At 52.2% G+C, this 19399-nt stretch overlaps 6 protein-coding genes across 6 annotated transcripts; 3 read left to right on the forward strand and 3 right to left on the reverse strand.

Annotated features, from left to right (window-relative positions):
• Positions 1-99: 99 nt before the first annotated feature.
• Positions 100-602, reverse strand: J4E87_007134 (uncharacterized protein; the record flags this gene model as incomplete). Its single annotated transcript, XM_049378731.1, has 3 exons — positions 100-401; positions 449-533; positions 588-602. 3 exons carry the CDS (start codon positions 600-602, stop codon positions 100-102), a joined length of 402 nt encoding a protein of 133 aa, XP_049231393.1.
• A 513-nt stretch (positions 603-1115) lies between these two features.
• SET9 (Histone-lysine N-methyltransferase set9) lies at positions 1116-3101 on the forward strand (the record flags this gene model as incomplete). The annotated part of the gene is made up of 1 exon (XM_049378732.1): positions 1116-3101. The coding sequence occupies one exon, from the start codon at positions 1116-1118 to the stop codon at positions 3099-3101; it is 1986 nt and encodes a 661-aa protein (XP_049231394.1).
• Positions 3102-3857: 756 nt separating this feature from the next.
• Positions 3858-5201, reverse strand: J4E87_007136 (uncharacterized protein; the record flags this gene model as incomplete). The annotated part of the gene is made up of 4 exons (XM_049378733.1): positions 3858-4268; positions 4323-4915; positions 4959-4990; positions 5113-5201. The coding sequence occupies 4 exons, from the start codon at positions 5199-5201 to the stop codon at positions 3858-3860; spliced, it is 1125 nt and encodes a 374-aa protein (XP_049231395.1).
• A 1077-nt stretch (positions 5202-6278) lies between these two features.
• Positions 6279-6893, reverse strand: J4E87_007137 (uncharacterized protein; the record flags this gene model as incomplete). The annotated part of the gene is made up of 2 exons (XM_049378734.1): positions 6279-6494; positions 6546-6893. 2 exons carry the CDS (start codon positions 6891-6893, stop codon positions 6279-6281), a joined length of 564 nt encoding a protein of 187 aa, XP_049231396.1.
• Positions 6894-11387: 4494 nt separating this feature from the next.
• On the forward strand, positions 11388-15815 carry J4E87_007138 (uncharacterized protein; the record flags this gene model as incomplete). The annotated part of the gene is made up of 5 exons (XM_049378735.1): positions 11388-11712; positions 11767-11919; positions 11970-13927; positions 13984-15219; positions 15276-15815. The coding sequence occupies 5 exons, from the start codon at positions 11388-11390 to the stop codon at positions 15813-15815; spliced, it is 4212 nt and encodes a 1403-aa protein (XP_049231397.1).
• A 684-nt stretch (positions 15816-16499) lies between these two features.
• J4E87_007139 (uncharacterized protein) lies at positions 16500-17978 on the forward strand (the record flags this gene model as incomplete). The annotated part of the gene is made up of 4 exons (XM_049378736.1): positions 16500-16737; positions 16790-17612; positions 17664-17844; positions 17898-17978. 4 exons carry the CDS (start codon positions 16500-16502, stop codon positions 17976-17978), a joined length of 1323 nt encoding a protein of 440 aa, XP_049231398.1.
• Between the last annotated feature and the right edge of the window lie 1421 nt (positions 17979-19399).

Consider the following 19399-nt stretch of genomic DNA (forward strand, 5'->3'; position numbering starts at 1 on the left):
CCATGGGTACAATTGTAGTGGCATACACATAATGTTACATTCCAAAGCGCTCATAGACTCCCAAAAAATGCATCTTTCATCCCACCCACATGCCAGCCGTTATACGTGCATGGGCGCCAGCGATAGGATCTTGGACCACTGCTTCTGCCTCAGTTCTGCCGCGACAACACCACTGACTCTCGATCCGATGGGCTCTCCGGCCTTGTTGATAAGTACGCAGGCGTTGTCGTCGAACTTGACCACGCTGCCGTCCGGCCGCTGCCACTTCTTCGCTGTCCGTACCACAACTGCGTGTCGGACGTCGCCTCGCCGTACTTTGTTCGCTGCGCTGATGGAGACGCTGTTGCCGGTTTCCGGGCCGAAATTTCGCTGTTTCTTTACAACCACTACTATGCGGTCGCCTGCTTCCATCAGCTTCGTGCCGTGCCTTGGAGTTTCGCGCACATACCAACTTTCGCGGGGCGCTTCGATCGCAGGACATTGACGCACTCGACTATGGCGGCGCCCGAGTTGTCGATGCAATTTACGAGGGTCTAGAAGGGCATCCATCAGTCCTTGCTCTGCCGCCCGTGACCGGCCCAGCACACCTTTAATTGAATCATCCTGTGTGGCTTCTCCCGATATCCTGGTCTCGACTGCCTGCCTCGATGCGCGCGGCGTGGTGGTGTTGACGTCGGGGGTGTGTGTCTTGGTCGCTGTCAAAGTCGCAAGCCGGCGGACTCGTGCCACCGCAGTTTAGCCGCACATGGGCAGGGGCCCCGATGATGCTCGCTTAGCCCTTCACCCCATGCGCCGCATGCGGGTCTCGATAGCCTGCAGGGCTAGTTCCGTCGAGTCCATACTCCCGTAAACTATCGGGCGAGTGCTGGATCCCCCGTGCGTGCCGTCGCTCGCTCCTTCCCTTGCGCGCGTCGTCTGCACGCTCTTTCTTTTCGTTTGTGGTGCAGCTATTGTTGTACGCGACGGTGAATGACTTGTCGTTGCTGGCCACCATAACGTCAGCCAGCCCTGCCAGCCTCCCCCTTAATCGCGAAACCCCACGACTCCTTACGATCTCCACGACCGGCGGCGGATTGCGCGGGCACGTTCGAACTCATCCACCCCATCGCGCCATCATGGCGCCCTCGACGAAACTGACGCTGGACAAGCTCGCCACTTTCGACGACATCATCACCGACGCGCTCGTGGACAAACTCTACTTCTGGGCCAAGATTCGCAAGAACAGAGGTGGCCGCTTCACAGGCTCGCGGGGATTACACGAGGAGGATGTGGCCGACGTTATCCGACGACACGTAGTCTGGGAGAGGGATCCTGCAGAGGCAGTGCACAAGTTGGTGCAACTGCCGGGGTTGCGCAGGTTCATGAACACGCTGAAGGATGAGCGCGATCAGGATCAGTTCAAGCGCCATCTCCGCAGATACGTCAACATCTACATGGCCGACTGCCAATTCGAGGTCACCACCACCAACCGCTACATTATCACGGAACACGAGGCCTCGATCACCGCGCGACGAGATATCAACCCACGCGAAGAAATCAAGTATTTGACCGGCGTGCAAGTAGCTATGACTGAAGAGCAAGAGAAAACTCTAGAGCTGCAGAGCAAGGACTTCAGTCTGGTTATTTCAAGCCGCAAGAAGACGCGCTCCTTGTTCCTAGGTCCCGCGCGCTTCGCCAATCACGATTGCGACGCAAACGCAAAGCTCACAACCAAAGGCTACGATGGCATGCAGATTGTTGCAGTGAAGCCGATTCTTGAAGGAGAAGAAATTACAGTCTCGTACGGCGAGGACTACTTTGGCGACGATAATGAGGAGTGTTTGTGTAATACTTGCGAAAGCCTGCAGCAAAACGGCTGGGCACCTATGAAGCGAGTCGTCCACAACGACGAAGGGAATGATGAAGAGGTGGAGGGTGCAGGCCATGATCAGACCGCCGAAACCGCTTCCGATGCAGCCTCCATTTCTCAGAAGCGATCGCTGGAAGATTCAACGGACGACGACCCCTCGCGTGACTCAACACCTGCCCCAAAGCGAGCGAGATTTGAGCAGAAGACTTCGCCATCCAAGCAGCACACATCGAATCTGCTGCGCAAGACGACGCTGAAGAAGGCACACAGCACATCGTCCCTGCGTCAGGAGCTCCCGGTTTCGAGTATAGAGGATCCAGCGACCAATTTGGTCTCATCGCCAGAGATATCGCAAGAAGTCCGCGATGAACATAGCGAAGGTGTTCTTACGGTGAATACGGACTTGGCCAGCTCGTCGCGAGAGGCATCCCCGCAATCGTCCATAGCAGCAGCGTCACCCAAGTCGACTCAATCATCTACAGATGCCACCTCGATTGACGAAGATCACCCGCACGACACCGGCGATCCCAAGGAGCAGGTCGACTCCACGACAATACAAGATTGCCCAGCGATGGGAGTGGCGATAGTGAAGGAGGAAATCACTACGACAACGGTAAACGCCCCGTGGCCCTCCCCGCCTGCAGACGAAGACGCATACATGTCCGATCTCAGCGAACTTTCTGAGAGCTTCGAGTTTGACGATGTGAACCAGCAGATTGTCAAGCGCAAACCCCGCCCAACACTACGAACAACACGCTCAAAGTCTCGTTTCGACGTCCAGAACCGCGTTGGTACCCCAATCACGATTGAAGAGGGAGACGAAGCCGACTATGTCGAGAACACGCGAAAGCCGGGCGACTACATGACATCGAACGCTCTCCTGTCAGCCAAGTACTCCAAGTGGGTCAACTGCCAGACATGCGACGTCGACTTTGTACAACAAGACGGCTACAACACGCGTAAAGAATGTCCACGGTGCGAGCGCCACTCGAAACTGTACGGCTTCCCCTGGCCCAAGACGGAGAAGGAGGGCAAGCACGACAAGGAAGAGCGCATACGCGATCACCGCACTGTTCATCGCTTCGTCGACCCAGACGAGGAGCGCCAGTTGAAGCGCGACAAGACCAAGAAGGTCATCCGGGAGCACATCCGTGAGCGGTTTTCCACCCCGCGGAGTGCACGGGATACAATGAGCACGAGTGTAGAAGTCGACAGTGGGCGAAAGAGGAGGCGTATCAGGAAGACGATGTAGATGCATAAGCGGGTCTTTCCTTTCGCACACAAACGCGTAGTGTCATTTCGATATCCCCACACGACATCTCCATCCATCTAGGTCTAGGTCTTTCCTACATTCCTGCATCGGCGCTGGGAGGGAAAGACGTTTCTCCCCATCCTGACTTTGAGACAAGGGGTAGCATTCTGCATGGTGTTCTTTTCATTTCCAATTTCATCGCTTTCTAGTCTATACTTCTGCATCGGCGCGGTCATGTCTGTGTTATCTACTCTTTTCCTCCACACATCATCTCCGCTGCATACTGGGGTGAAGGCATACAAACTTGCATATAAGCAGATGGCGTTTTGTCTTTCTTTTCGTGCAGCATTCGCGCATCTACTGTACTGTACGATACCATAGGCTATGAGAAACACGCTTTAGACTGATACGCCTCCTTAAAATCTGATATGTGTCATATATGGATGATGGATTTCAGCGAGGAGGAAAGTTTGGTTGCTTTCCTTATCATATGGGCGTATGCATAAGTTTCCGATCAGTTCCTCAACACCACTACTCTTTGCTGGTGTAAACCTTCCTGTCAATTCCGCAGTCACCTTACAATGTGCATAATGTGTACTAGAAGGCTTTAACTTTGCTGGTCAGCGTAGAGGCTCAACTGAAAGAGGCGAGCCAGCGGAGTATATTCACGAGGTAAAGTAGTGAGACGAGTGTGGTAGAATCAAGGTAGATGAACGATGAGAGTGTTATTTACAAAAGTCATGTATCAAAGATGCGCTACTTTATCCCGTCGTAAAAAGCTTTGTCGGCTTCTAAACCATCATACGTGCTCTCCGTCCCGTCAAACCCGTTCCTCAGATACACGCTCCTGAACCTGCCGATGCGCTCGTCTTTGGCTCCAAAGACCAAGTCGTCCGGTTCATGAATCTCAATCTTCTGGTCTACATGCACGTCTTGGTCTTGAGCGTGGACATTGATGAGACCAGGTATGGCCATTGTGTGCTTCATACGTTGCTGCACTGTGGCATGGTCGGGCGAGTGGAAGATGAAGTAGAGTAGATGGGTGGCGGGGTGACGGTAGAAGGTGAAACTAGGCTTTTCGGTTGGTAGGGTTGCTGCAACATCTTTCGGGGATAGTTCGTTCTTGATGTAGTTCAGCTTGAGGGTCTCGGTATTGCTGTCAACGGACTGGGGCGGGTCAGCTATCACGCTTTAAAGCTACTATTGTAATGTGTGTCTTACGATCTGAACGGCTGCCCCAGGGCCTTGAAGCACCTTCAGCGCTGAAAGAGCTTCGGGCGATATTCTGTTCTTCATGCGGCGATCGCAAAGGCGGCATTTGTTCTTCCTGTATCCTAGGTCTTTTCGAGCGCCTTCAGCATGCGCGGCGCTCGTACGAGATTCTAGATTGTTGCCTTGAATGCTTATGTCGTCTATCAGGGTAGCAGCGGCATCTCGCTCTGCCCACGATCGAGCGTCTGTAATCTCTGCGATCTCTTTACATATTATCGAGCTTGAGATGTGCGATGAGCCAAGTTGTCGTACAACATCGTGTCTGTGATGAAGGAGGAAGTCTCGCACGGTGTTCTTTGCGCGATATGGCACGTATGTGATGAACGTGAGCGAGCCACCGCGGCGGAGAACGATGTACGCTGGCTTCGACGTATCAAGACTGCTTTCAAGCTGGTTCAGCTCGAGTTGGAAAGATGCATGGTTCTGGCGGATGGGCGCACAAGCTTCGATGTTGCTGTTGCATGCTAGGTAAAAGTTGAGAGCGAAGAAGGCTTCGTCCTTGACAAAGGTCGCGAAACTATCTTGCGCTGCTGCAGACAAGTCTTGGTGTTTTGTCAGTGGTGGCTTTGGATTCGGGTGATGTACCGTACCGACTGTACGAGGATCCATACTTGAGGCTGTTTGCTGTTTGATTTGATATTGTGTACCGGTATCTGAGAGCCTCTAAAGTATGGGAGCCTGATGCGATAATGGCCCCAAATCACTATCACGCGTCCTTCCTTGCTCGCCGATATCTTACTTGCTAGGGCTGTATACGACGGTCAGGTTGCGGCCAGAGGCATTATGTAGGCTCAGGCATATGTTCACAAATGACTGGGACCTGGGCATAGTTGCGGAATTCCGCTTAGTGCGGAGCTTGTGGATTATTGCCTGCTATGCTGTACATGGGCACTCCTTCCAAGGATGATGTGCCTTCTCCACGGATTTGTTTCCAAGTGTCGTTGGGATGAGACCTAGGTACGAAGGGTGACGGCAGTGATGAAGCCCTCGTTGCCCTTGACAAGTTGAGGTTGATCGGCTGGTTCACCCCGACCTCGGGAGCATCCCGAGATCGCGCTAGACGCGTTCGTGTCGCGCGCAGCCACACGCCATCTTCGCCGCTGCAGTCCATCCATCTACCGTATTTGCTTCAGGTGTCCTCGGCTGGCATCAACACCCGCGGCTGCTATGATCGTCTTCCTGGGTCGATGCGTGTCGTGGCAAGTGCAACCGCGGCGCTTCTGGCTACGCCGCCTGATGACAGCAGCGCCACCTGCGCTTTCCTACTGGCATCCTACAGCCACCCTTAGCAGCACCTAAAACAAGCAAGCGTACGGCACTGAGCTTCAAACTCCAACCTTCTGCGTCGGTTGTTCATCTAATCCTGTCTGGCCCCTTGCGTTCTCGCGATCTGTTTACCTGCATTAGCCAGCTCAACGCGTCCTTTAGAAGCTGGTCAACCGACCGGCGTCTACATCGTGCCATGTCCCTCGGGGAACATATCGCGCCCCTCAGATACGTCAACGATGCAGAGCGCGAAGTGATACCCGACGAGTATTGGTATACCTGATCCCAGGCCACTCTACATCAGCTCACTCAGCGGAAGACGCACCAACCGAGACTGGGGAGGGGGATACTGACTTCAACTTCCCCATGTTCACATTTTTTCCTGAGGTAATAGCGCCATCGGCAAGCTGATATCACTGTCTAGCCTGCGTATGCAGCATACCTAGGTACGTTCTAGTGATAGCTTCAGCATGGCTGTAGTTAGCAACGCAGTTGGGCAAGAACAGAGAGGCTGTTGTCCACTGAGGTATGAGAAGAAGTCCAAGAGCGCTTATTCACATTCCGTTTCCATTTTATGCACCGAGTTTTGTTGTACACACGCTTCTCTAGTCTCCTTCAAAAGCAGACCTTCATACCACTCTAGCATCTCCGCCATTCCAACTTCCACGCAGCATGTTTGAAGTCATATGTACCAAAGTCCCCCTGAACGACTGGCCTAAAGTTGACGTTCAAGATACCAGGATTGCCATCTGCGCCAGTACACTTTGACCACTTCAGATCCGCGGTGCTGCTCCGCACAGTAATGTAGTCTTTGATCTCTGGGCCAGCACATGCGAGACCACCTGTGAGCACGCCCTGTATATCGTCAGCGTTTCTCCATTCAGCCTTGATATGATGACTATTCACAGTATTTCCAGCATTTTCACTCCAGAAGACCTGGGTATATGTATCCAGTCCGCTGTTTCCCTTCAAATTCACATCGCCCACGTAGTCCACTTGTCGAACCGCAACTTGCCAGCCTTCGCTCGCTCCAGCTGACTGAATGTGTACAGCACAGTTATCTGTTGTGTCGCCTTTGAGTTGCGTGAAGGAGACGCCGGCGCTGTCACCGAGGGTTGCGGTGTCAGACTTCACGGAACCAGAGTCATTAGGACATCCTGAGCCCGAGAAAACGAGCCGCGTTATTGTTGGAGAAGTTGGTGGGGCCGCGAGGGCTAGGAGTGGAAGGACGACGAGGGGAAGGAGGGAACGCATCGTTGGTGGTAACGGCGGAGTGATGCCAGATGTAACAAGACTACGATGTTGTCTAGAGTGCGGCACTTGTGTCGAAAGGTAATGACTTAGTATAAGGTTAGAATACGTATCTCAAACATCTTCTCAAAAAGAGCGCGATCCTGAGCTCTTATACCGAAATAGTTTTCGAAAAGACCGATGCCGCCTCAGAATTTCCCACGAGATCTGCATACCTCCCAGACAACCACGAATTATGGACTCCGTATAGCACTTTGTCGTCCCTTTATGCCCAATATCCAATAGCCGTTCCGTCCGCTCTCGACCACATACCATTGGCATTTACCCAGATTAAGCGAGCCGCGATCCAGGTCTTATGACCCTTGTCTCCGGCACCACCAACGAGAACGACAGCAATCTTGGTGGGCGATCGGGCTATTCTGGGCTTCTCCGCAATATCGTAGAACGAGCAGGGTCAGACTTCTGGAAGGGCCAGATCTGCAGTGCATATGACTGGGTGGCGATCGGGGTCACGGTTGACTACTCTGGGGTCGACGTGTAAATTGCGTCTACGAAGAGTGTTCTCGCGTAAAGAGCATCCTCGTGTTTTGGAAATAAGTGAAGAACTTTATGTTATAAGCAATGTGCTGAGATCCATGCCCTGGTCACGCCGCTGTCTTGTAGTGCCGAATGTGCATAGGTGAACAGCTTAGTAGCTCATAGATGAACCAAAGTCCTTTGCAAGGTGAGGAGCTGTTCAAATACGACCGCTCTGGCTACAAATATGCGACTTGCCGAAGTACAAACCGGCCACGGCAATGAGAGATTTTGAGAAGGAGGCGTTGCCTGACTCACGTAGAGAGTTCATTTTCCGATGGTGGAGAATGGCGTTGATGACGGGCACACGAGCTCAGCCCATCACACCAACCCTTGTCGACGCTAATGTAAGCGAGGGCGACCCGCGTCTTCCCGCATGCGCAGCACTCCATCCCCTCATCACAGACAAAGGTCATGCCTGAACCTCCGGAGAGTACCTCACAATGCGTAGGACGCTCAGGAGATCGTGCGATGCTTGTGCGAGATCGAAATTGAGCTGCGATCTACGCACACCCACATGCTCACGCTGTCGAAAACGGAAAGCCAGCTGTGTCTACGCAAACGAGCCACTTACCTCGTCGTCCACCGAGACTGTACCTTCTAATTATACTTCCCGGAGCATACGTAATGACACAAGTACCTCGCCTGTGTTGGATGGAAACCAACAACCTGCACTGTGGAACCATCCTGCAAATAAGGCCTTCGACCCGTTCGACACTTACCCAGCCACAAGACTACCCCGGGCTCGCGTTCAGCAACTCATGATTCATTGTACGTACCAAAAGCCGCACCGGATGCGCTGACAACTTCGCAAAACTACCATGACCCCCTTAGTTTTGTATATTGTCAAGAATCCCTCCCTGCTGAAGGTTCTTGCAACTACCCTGCTTACTGATACGCCATAGTCTTATCAAACATCGCCTTCCAGTATTATCCATTGGATCTCAACGCAATGTCAAACCCTTTCGTTGTGTCATGGTGGCCACTTGCGCTACATGACTCCGCTTTGTTCCACGTCAGCCTCCAGACAGCGTCGTTGGACATAGAGATGAGAGCTCAGAATGGATTCGACAACTCTGAGGTTCTCATGGCAGACTCCATTTCATTAGTCCGGCGACGAGTTGAAGACCCGCTTCAGGCTTATGAGGACGAAACCATGGACTCGGTCGTAACGCTTGCTGCCATAGAGGTATGATGATCTTCTGAACATTGGGGCCCCTTCATTTGATACGCTGACATCTGAAATTATAGTTTGGCAAAGGCAATTTGACAATTGGTAACATGCACATCGATGGCGTGAAGAAGATGGTGCGAATGCGAGGCGGCATACATCTTTTGAAACTCACAAGCCCCCTCACAGCGCGAATGGTCACGTGGTAATCATGTCACTCATCGTCCGCTATCTACGGTCGCTCTACTAATCCTCTAATCCAGGGTCTCATTGATACTGACGCAAAGTCCGCAATTTAGCGTCCAAGATCATCTGGATATTGGAGACGGAATAGCCCCGATATCGAAATGGTTGGATTTACCAGCGTCTTCTCAAGACCAGTCTTCACTCGGCCTTTTGGAACTCGACATGGATCCCACAATCGGCGATGTATTCACGCGGCTTCGACATGTGTTCCACGTATCACGCCAGCAAGAGCTTTCAACTACTCATCTGCACGACTTAACATGCTTCGTCTTGCACAAATTACTTTCCTGGTCACCATCGAAATCACAACTCAAATACTCGAACTCATGTTCGAATTCCCAATGCATCCGATACGCAATAGCATTATACATGCTCATCATTCATGGACCGACATACTTCTCGCATGCGCATCTACAGTCCACCTTAGTCATCGAACTCAAGAGATATATCGAGGACTTAATGCCTACATTCGCAACTGCAAACGCTGAAATCGCCTTGTGGGTATTGTCCATCGGTATGGTTGCATCGCAGGACACAGATACATCTGGCTGGTTCAGTGCATACGCCACGACTCTTGCTCATGATCTAGCACTATATACATGGGTAGAGGTTCGTTCGTATTTGGAAGTAGTGCTCTGGTACAAGATACAGCGCGGAGAGGGACAGTTCCGACAGCGATGGGAAGAGGCTCTGAGTACCGCATGATCTCGCAGATTCTCAGACACCTTGGTAACCGGATACAACCGCAAGTTGACAGGCACTTGCGCATTCTTCGTATGCTACTTACAACCTTGACCGTATGGTTTGGCACGTGATATACATGGTTGCCCAACGAGCAGCCTATAGGCGCACGAGATCATCTCGCAATTCTGGCATGCGTCAAGGTCAAGCCCTCAAAAGCGCGAGTTCGAAACACGGTTAGCTGGGGGCCTTAATCTTCGGAGACTAAGCCTCTTCCGTCAAACTTCGCTCTGCGCCAGTAATGTACAGAGGCATGTCACGCAGTGGAGAGATCGTGTGGTCGGCTTCGGAGACTAAACCTTATTCAGCTTTTGACTGGATGTTCCGTGGACCGTATTGTGCTACATGCTTACGATGCTCGTTGGTGATATACAACCTTGCAAAGCCCGTCCGGCGAAGCGAGAGAATAAAGAAGTAAAAGAGTTGGTTGTATGGCGACACGATTTGGCATACTGTAAGCCGATCTGGAGAAGCTCGTAGCTCTCTCATATCACCACGCTATGTAGTCTTTCTTCCATTCATTCATGCGCAGTACCTGTTTGCCCGATGGAGAACATCTTTGCTCGGCTAGGGTCAAACTTCGCGTCAGCTGCTTTCAAATCATAGAGCTATAAGCATTGCTGCAACCGTCTAGTCTTGATTCACGGACGCTCAAATCGTAGGATTCAATTTCTGGGCGTTCTTACCTACCATATATCTCGGCGCCTACGTGACGCGGATTGCGCATCGTTTGTGCGCCGACAAGCTAAGCGGTATCCGCAGCTGTTCAGGCGTGTTATGTGGGTCCACCTCATACAAGGAGTAGCTTGAACAGGTCTGCAGCCTACATCAAGATAGAAATATGCAAAATATATAATCCAACGTTAACGTAGGCTCTCGGAAGTTTGGGGTGTCTCTTGGTTAGCGTGGGCCGAGGTCGTCATCATTGGCGATCATCACATGATGTCATCGATCTTCGAGTCGTTCTGTCTTCCGGCTTGCCAGCACGGTTTGTCTACGACCTTATAGCCCACACAATAACGATGCATACATGCGCGGAAACATTTATAAGATCACCGAGAGGTCTAAACATACTCAGCCTTGCGCATCACGGTCCGACGTACATGGGATGCACTGAAGAAGCACCCGAGAAGCGATGGCATTCAAGGTTTTGACATGTTTTCCAATACAGGCGCATCGATACGAGTACATGTTAACCGCACAAGGAACATCCGCAAAAGATTGCTGTTTGACCAAAGCCAAGCTGACGTTTTCGGCGAATTCTTCATGACTAAGAACACAATATCCACAAATGTATCAGTAAACAATAGCAGTCAGGTAAGCGATCGGGTCTTCGCGGTTATATTTCAAATCTGTTATGGAACGGAGTCGGAGCCAGGCGTCTGGCGGCGCGTTGATCCTCCGACTCTCGTGGGCATATGTGACGGCCCGAGAAGGCGCAAGGGTACGGCCGTGTCTTCGACCCAGGCCTTACGGCCGTACTGCAGCACGCCCTCCACCACAACAGATTATGCGGTTCGACCTCTCTCCGGCCAAGAGCTTTGCCAGATGGCGCACGGAGTGGCTTCAGATCTATGGAAGAGATGATGTAGATAAGCAAATTTGGTACTTGACTATATGGACTACCGGTCCTGCAGTTCCTCTGGTCCACACCATCCAGCCGTCAGTCCGTTGTCTTTTCAGCCGCCAACACCAAACTTTCTGCTGTAGCATTTGGCCTCCAATCGATTCAAGTACCTACTATACACAAATTTGCACTGCAAATGCAATCAACGACTCCTAGTTCTGGGTACAGCACCGAGCGCGTCGATCAAGACTACTTACCCACTTCCAAGAGTGCACCCATCCACAGCGAAACATGGCCTATCTCGCAAGAAGTCAGAGTACTCAGGGATCGTGACGAAGCTAATGGCGGCAAAGCCCGGAAGTTGGGTGTGACATGGAAGAATCTCACAGTCAAGGGTATCAGCAACGATGCCGTCTTCAACGAGAACGTGCTGTCGCAGCTGAATCCGTTCGGGAATAGGGGAAAGGGTGCACCAATGAAGACAATCATCGACAACTCGTATGGATGTGTGAAGCCTGGAGGTATGTCGCGCCTATTCATCAAGCGCGAACCAAATGATGCTGACAGTTCTCCAGAAATGCTTCTCGTCTTGGGTAATCCGGGCGCAGGCTGTACCTCACTGCTGAACATATTGTCGAATCACCGACAGGGCTACGCCGAAATTGACGGGGATGTCTCCTTTGGCTCCATGTCCAGTGATGAAGCCAAGTCCTACCGCGGTCAGATAGGTGCGTAGTCTTCTGGTGAAGCAATACTTCAAATGCTGACCTGCCCACAGTCATGAACACAGAAGATGAGATCTTTTTCCCTACCATGTCCGTCGGTGCGACCCTCGACTTCGCAACACGCATGAAAGTCCCCTACAATCTGCCGCCCGACATCACTTCTGCCGAACAATACGCGAAAGTCTACAAGGAGTTTCTACTCAAGTCACTCGGCATTGAGCACACACACGACACCAAGGTCGGAGACGAATACATTCGCGGCGTCTCAGGCGGTGAGCGAAAACGCGTTTCCATCTTGGAATGTCTCGCAACGCGCGGCAGCGTCTTTTGCTGGGACAACTCTACGCGCGGCCTAGATGCTGGCACAGCACTGGATTGGACGAAGGCTATGCGTGCCATGACCGACATACTTGGGTTGACTACCATTGCAACCTTGTACCAAGCCGGCAACGGTATCTATGAGCAGTTCGACAAAGTGCTCATCCTCGATGAGGGAAAGCAGATCTACTATGGACCGAGAGAGGATGCAGTGCCCTTCATGCAAGATCTCGGATTTCTTTGCGACCCAGCCGCGAACCAAGCCGACTTCCTGACCAGCGTAACGATCTCGGATGTACGAGCCGTCGCCGAAGGCTATGAGGAGAAGTTCCCGCGCAATGGCGAAGAAGTACGTGCGGCGTACGAACAATCGTCCATCAAGCAAGCGATGAGTGCGGAACTCGACTACCCCGACAGCGAGGAGGCGAAATTGAACACGACCGACTTCAAAGAGATGATAGCCCGAGAGAAGCACAAGTTTCTACCAAAGAATGCCGCTGTCACTACGAGCTTCTACTCTCAGGTCAAGACGGCCGTTACTCGACAGTACCAAGTGCTGTGGGGTGATAAGCCCGTGTTAATCGTCAAGCAAGTCTCTACCCTCATCCAAGCTCTTGTCGCTGGTTCGTTGTTCTACGCCGCACCGGATCACTCGGCCGGTCTGTTCCTCAAAGGTGGCGCACTGTTCTTTTGCCTTTTGTACCCTGCCTACATGGGGCTCTCAGAGGTGACAGATTCTTTCACTGGACGGCCTGTCCTGGCTAAACATCGATCATTTGCACTGCATTACCCCGCCGCTTTCGTCATCGCTCAGGTCGCTACCGACATACCATTGATGTTGTTCCAGATGTCGCACTTCGGAATCGTCATATACTTCATGGTCGGACTCCAGACTACCGCAGAAGCTTTCTTTACCTTTTGGGTCGTCATCTTCGCTTCAGCCATGGCCATGACTGCATGTTTCCGCATGATCGGTGCTGCCTTCCCGACATTTGATGCAGCGACGAAAGCTTCAGGTCTCCTCGTCTCGGCACTGTTCATGTATATGGGTTACATGATCATCAAGCCTGAGATGAAGCCTTGGTTTGTCTGGATCTTTTGGATCAACCCGATGGCCTACGCCTTTGAGGCTTTGCTAGGCAACGAGTTTCACGATCAACAAATACCGTGTGTAGGTCCCAATCTCGCTCCCAATGGGCCAGGATACGTGCCAGACCTAGGTGGGCAGTCGTGTATTGGCGTTAATGGTGCACGACCCGGGGCAGTCATCGTCACAGGGGATGACTACCTGGCCTCCATGTCTTTCAGTCATAGCCATCTCTGGCGCAATCTCGGTATCATTCTCTCGTGGTGGGTCTTCTTCGTAGCTCTGACGATAGTGTTCACGTCAAGATGGAAGGAGATGGGTGAGGGTGGCCGTGGACTCCTCATCCCAAGAGAGAAACAGAAGAAGACTCAGCATATCCACGTCGATGACGAGGAGTCTCAATCATATGAGAAGCCACATGCTAGCTCCGCGTCCTCCGGATCTGATAACACGCTCGCCAACCAACTCATCCGCAATACTTCAATCTTTACCTGGAAGAATCTTACGTACACTGTCAAGACTCCATCAGGCGATCGAGTTCTCCTTGACAACGTACAGGGATTCGTGAAGCCCGGAACTCTTGGGGCTTTAATGGGATCTTCGGGCGTAAGTCATACCTCAATGTCCACTGTGAGCGTCTTGAACTCTAACACTGTATGTAGGCTGGCAAAACGACATTACTCGACGTTCTCGCTCAGCGGAAGACCGACGGCACGATCCATGGGTCTATCATGGTTGATGGACGAGACCTCCCGGTATCGTTCCAGCGATCGGCAGGCTACGTTGAACAGATGGACGTACACGAGTCGTTGGCCACGGTACGCGAGGCTTTGGAGTTCTCCGCTCTTCTCCGACAATCTCGTGAAACACCACGAGACGAGAAGCTCCGCTACGTGGACACCATAATTGACCTCTTACAACTCCACGACCTCGAGCATACACTCATCGGCCGACCTGGTGCTGGCCTTTCCATCGAGCAGCGTAAACGATTGACGATCGGCGTTGAACTGGTAGCGAAGCCCAGCATCCTGATATTCCTGGACGAGCCGACGTCTGGCCTCGATGGGCAAGCTGCGTACAACACTGTGCGCTTCTTGCGCAAGCTCGCGGAAGTCGGACAGGCCATCCTCGTAACGATCCACCAACCATCAGCCCAGTTGTTCGCGCAATTCGATACGCTTCTCTTACTCGCCAAGGGTGGCAAGACTGTCTACTTTGGCGATATCGGTGACGATGCAAGTACGGTAAAATCCTACTTCGCTAGCAAGGGAGCGCCATGTCCACGCGAGGCAAACCCTGCCGAGCACATGATAGAGGTCGTCTCCGGCAGTTTGTCTCAGAACACGGATTGGAACAGGGTTTGGCTCGAATCCCAACAGTACAACGACGTGACCGAAGAGCTTGACAGGATCGTTGCGGAAGCCGCCGCTCGCCCACCGGGTACTGTCGATGATGGCTATGCGTTTGCCTCGCCCATGTGGGAGCAAGTGAAAATAGTTACGCATCGTATGAACGTCTCGCTTTTCCGCAACACCGATTACGTCAACAACAAGGTGATTATGCACATCCTCTTGGCTTTACTCAACGGCTTCACCTTCTGGATGATTGGCGATAGTCTTCAGGACTTGCAGTTGCGACTGTTCACTGTATTCAGCTTCATTTTCGTGGCCCCTGGCGTCATCTCCCAGCTACAACCGCTGTTCATTCAACGCCGCGATGTTTACGAAACGCGCGAGAAGAAGAGCAAGACATACCACTGGGCGCCATTCGTGACAGGACTGATCGTTTCGGAGCTTCCGTATTTGGTCGTGTGCGCGGTCATGTACTATGTGTGTTGGTACTTCACGGCAGGTTTGCCTGGTGCAGCAAAGTACGCTGGCAGCACATTTTTCGTTGTGGTAGGCAACCCCCCTCTCATGGCAGCGTCGACGGTGCAGAAACTGACATATCGCAGCTTGTTTACGAGTTCCTGTATACTGGTATCGGGCAAATGATCGCAGCCTACTCTCCAAACGCCGTATTCGCCTCGCTCGTCAACCCTCTCTTCGTCACGACACTGGTGTCTTTCTGCGGAGTTCTGGTTCCCTACAGTCAGCTCGAGCCGTTCTGGAGGTACTGGCTTTACTATCTGGACCCGTTCAACTACCTGATGTCCTCTCTCTTGGTGTTCACCACCTGGTCTGCGAATGTGGACTGCAAATCGAGCGAGCTCGCCATCTTCGACCCTGCTGCCAACCAGACCTGCGGCGAATACCTCTCAGTCTACCAGCAGGGTATGGGATCCGGTGTCAACCTGCTCAATCCCGATGCCACCGTCGACTGCCGCGTGTGCCAGTACAAGAGCGGAGCGGACTTTCTCCGGACCCTGAACCTTGCGGAGGAGTATTATGGGTGGAGGAACGCCGGCATCGTCGTGTTGTTCTCGGTGAGCAGTTACACACTGGTGTACTTGATGATGAAGTTGAGGACCAAGGCTACAAAGAAGGCGGCGTAGAGGGGCGTCGTGTTGAGAGATGGGATGAGATGCGAGACGGACGCGTCGGTAATGTTGCGGCGAAGACGACGGCCAGCGGAGTTTCTGTGCGGACGCTGTGCATAGGTGGCGTAATTTAGATTTCCTATTTAGATTTCCTATATCGTGTATCAATACCACTGTCTCTTGACGAAACGCGTGGAGAATTTGGCCTGTGAACCTATCATGCCTGTGAGGCTCTAGCAGTCGCCAAGCGCTTGGCTAACTCCGATGACTAATCTAGCGTCTCACGTATCCGCCGACGCGACCGTCCAAGCGTCTTGCGTGCCGGCGCTGCTACATCTTCAAGAGCACTCTGGCCCACCGCACAGCTCGCAGTCTACCTATCTTCGGGAACTCCGATACACGATCTACCGGAATCTCGGGGTCTCCAATGGACGTCTGAAGAGACGCGATGGATGGAGTAATCCGCCTGATAGCGCCGCGGCGTGGGATTGGCGTCTCCAACGGCGACCCGCTGCACCGACGTCATGGTCCAGGAACGCGGCCCAGGTCGCGTGCGCGACGACGACGATGATGCTAAACTCTGTCTTCCTAATTTCACGCTTGCAGACTACTCGACGCTTTACATCATTCTGACCTCCGCTACCACACGATCGACTCGGACTTTCCTCCGCTACCGACTGCTAGACGTCTCTTCCCATCATGGGTGTGGCTGCAGGCGAACTCATCGTACCTTTCACCGGCGCCATTCAAGCTGCCTTCTCGGTGCTCCTGACCATTGCTTTTGGTGTTGTCGCAGCACAATGCAACTTACTTTCGCCCAACGCGGCGAAGGAGGTGTCGAAGCTATGCGTGCGCATGTTTCTGCCGGCTTTGTTGATCTACAAAATCGGGTCCAATCTGCATCAGGACACCGGAGTGCGATATGTGCCTGTTCTGAGTAAGTCTACTTTGTGGGCCTTCGTCAACTATATGCTTACCACAATTGTTAGTATGGTCGATATCCTATACACTACTTTCCGTCCTCGTCGGCCGCGTCCTTACGCGCCTCTTCAAACTGCCAGCTTGGGTAGCACCAGCAATCGCCTTCAATAACACGACCTCTCTTCCCCTCCTCCTTATACAGTCTCTCAAGCAAACCCAAGTTCTCGATGCCATACTCATTGGCGGCGAGTCTGGCGGTGAGGCCATGGATCGAGCCGAATCATACTTCCTGGTGAATGCAATGGTTAGCAACTCGCTTACCTTTGCTCTTGGGCCGCGCTTGTTGAGGCCAGGAGATGAGGACGCATCCAATGAACCAGATGGAGAGGACGATGATTCGGAGAACGGCGAAGCGAACGGAGACGGCGGGAGTAGTGATATGGAGCGAGGTCCTGATGGGATCGTCGATGAGGAGACTTCGCTGCTCCCACACCAGTTGACCAAGCCCGCAAATCGCGTGGAGGTAAAAGGATATTTAAAGACAAGAGCATGGTTCAACAACTTGTCTCCGTGGCTACAAGAGACACTGGAAATCACATGGCATTTTGCCAACGCTCCCTTGATCGGCGCTATCGTCGGAGCAGTAATTGGATTGACGCCCGCGCTTCATCGAATCTTTTTCAGTCCTAGCAACGAGGGTGGTTATCTCAACGCGTCGATCACGGCGGCGATAAAGAATATCGGCGATCTATTTGCTTCGTTGCAGATCATTGTTGTTGGGGTAAAGCTCAGCAAGAGCCTGTTGCGCATGAAGCGCGGAGAGCACAGTGGGGAGGTGCACAAGGGTAGTCTGGCGACCGTGACCCTGATTAGATTCATCATCTGGCCCTTGTAAGATTCTTTACCCGCTACATGGAGGAAGCTTCGACTAATCGGCAACAGAATAAGCATACCTTTGATCTACGCAATCGCCTCGAAGACGAAGCTTCTAGATGCAGACCCTATGCTTTGGTTCTCGATGATGCTCATGCCGACCGGTCCGCCTGCTATGATATTGGTAGCGCTAGCCGATGTTACAGGTGCAGCGGAGTCGATGAAGATGACTGTTGCAAAATTCTTAACAGTAAGAAACCATCAGATACTGTCAGCTGGTAGCATCCACTAACCCACCGGCAGATCAGTTACGCAGTCACCCCCATGATATGCTTTGCTGTAGTTGGAGCTTTGAAAGCTACCGAAGCTGCGATTAATCAATGAGCACGCGTGTTGCGTCTTTTCTCTTCAAACTCTTCTATCACCTAGCTCTAAATTGCAAGATGTTCGATACATGCATCGTTGAATCCGCTTGCTGTCGTTGGCATGATCGAGGTTCTCCAAGCTTCGCGTGATGCAAACTCTCGACTTCCAAAATGTCACCCATTGACACCTATCTAATCAGTCTTTTTAGGAGTTTGCCTGGCTATGCCGAAGACGTAGGCTACCGATACTCAATATAGGCCGCATGTTTCCGGTATTCAGACAAGTGTCGCAAGTAGTCAGAGCGAACAACTCTTCCGTCGTCCGTATATCATGTCAGAAACAAATACGCGAATGCAGATATATAAGTCATGATGGCAAGGTCCCTCCCACATCTCAACCTTCAAGTTGCTACATTTCAGGCGGCTGGGTCGATCTCGGTCCGAAACCTACATTGCGCTATATGTGAACTGTGCAAGCAACATCAAATTCAACATCGTTGGACGCTTTGCTTAGACGTAGAGTTGTGTACTTCGCGCAGATACTCCATCATGGTCCGAAAGACATGTATTTCATCAAGTCTTTGATGCTGGGTTCAATGCCACTACTTTGGTGTGGCGAATGTCGCACCTGCCTATCAAGGCTAAAGGCCGTTGCGGGGCACGATAGCTGCGCTTGATTAGGTACTTAATCTCTCCAGCATCATCTCTTTAACTCTGAGACGACTGTTGTATACAATATTGCCTTGTTCCTGAGTGCTTGCATCATGAAGACATTATCCATCCTGTTCTCGATCGCTTCGTTCACATTCGCGCATCCAAAGCCTACAAAGCCTCTCTCATGGACGCTTACACCCACAAACAGTACACAACAATTCCGTGGCCTTTCGCCTGTTGACGAAAAGGTACTGTGGGTGTCCGGTACATCTGGCACCATTCTACGTACCACCAACTCCGGGGCAACGTGGGTCGACGTGTCCCCGCGATTTGCGTCCGAGAATGCTTCAGACTTCCAATTCCGCGATATCCAGGCTTTCTCCAAGAAAAATGCCGTTGCTTTATCGATCGGTGAGGGAAACTTGTCACGAATCTACAAAACGGACAATGGGTGAGTTGCTATGTACAAATTACATGCAACACGTATACTGACTTCGCGCGCCAATGTCCAGCGGAAAGAGCTGGAGACCCACGTTCATCAATGAGGAAAAGACAGCATTCTATGATTGCATGGCGTTCGAGACAAAAAGAGGTAGAGAAGGCCACGGCGTTGCAATGAGTGATCCTGTCGACGGCAAATTCCGTCTGCTAGAAACGTGGGATGGTGGTGCGCACTGGTCTATTGTTTCGAACAACACGATGCCGCCAGCGCTGGACGGCGAATTCGGCTTCGCAGCAAGCGGAACATGCATTGAAGCTGCGGCGGGCCGATGGTACATCGCAAGT

This window comes from Alternaria ethzedia (genome assembly GCF_023757985.1).
Source record: "Alternaria ethzedia strain BMP 0044 chromosome Unknown scaffold_19, whole genome shotgun sequence".
Lineage (NCBI taxonomy): Eukaryota > Fungi > Ascomycota > Dothideomycetes > Pleosporales > Pleosporaceae > Alternaria > Alternaria ethzedia.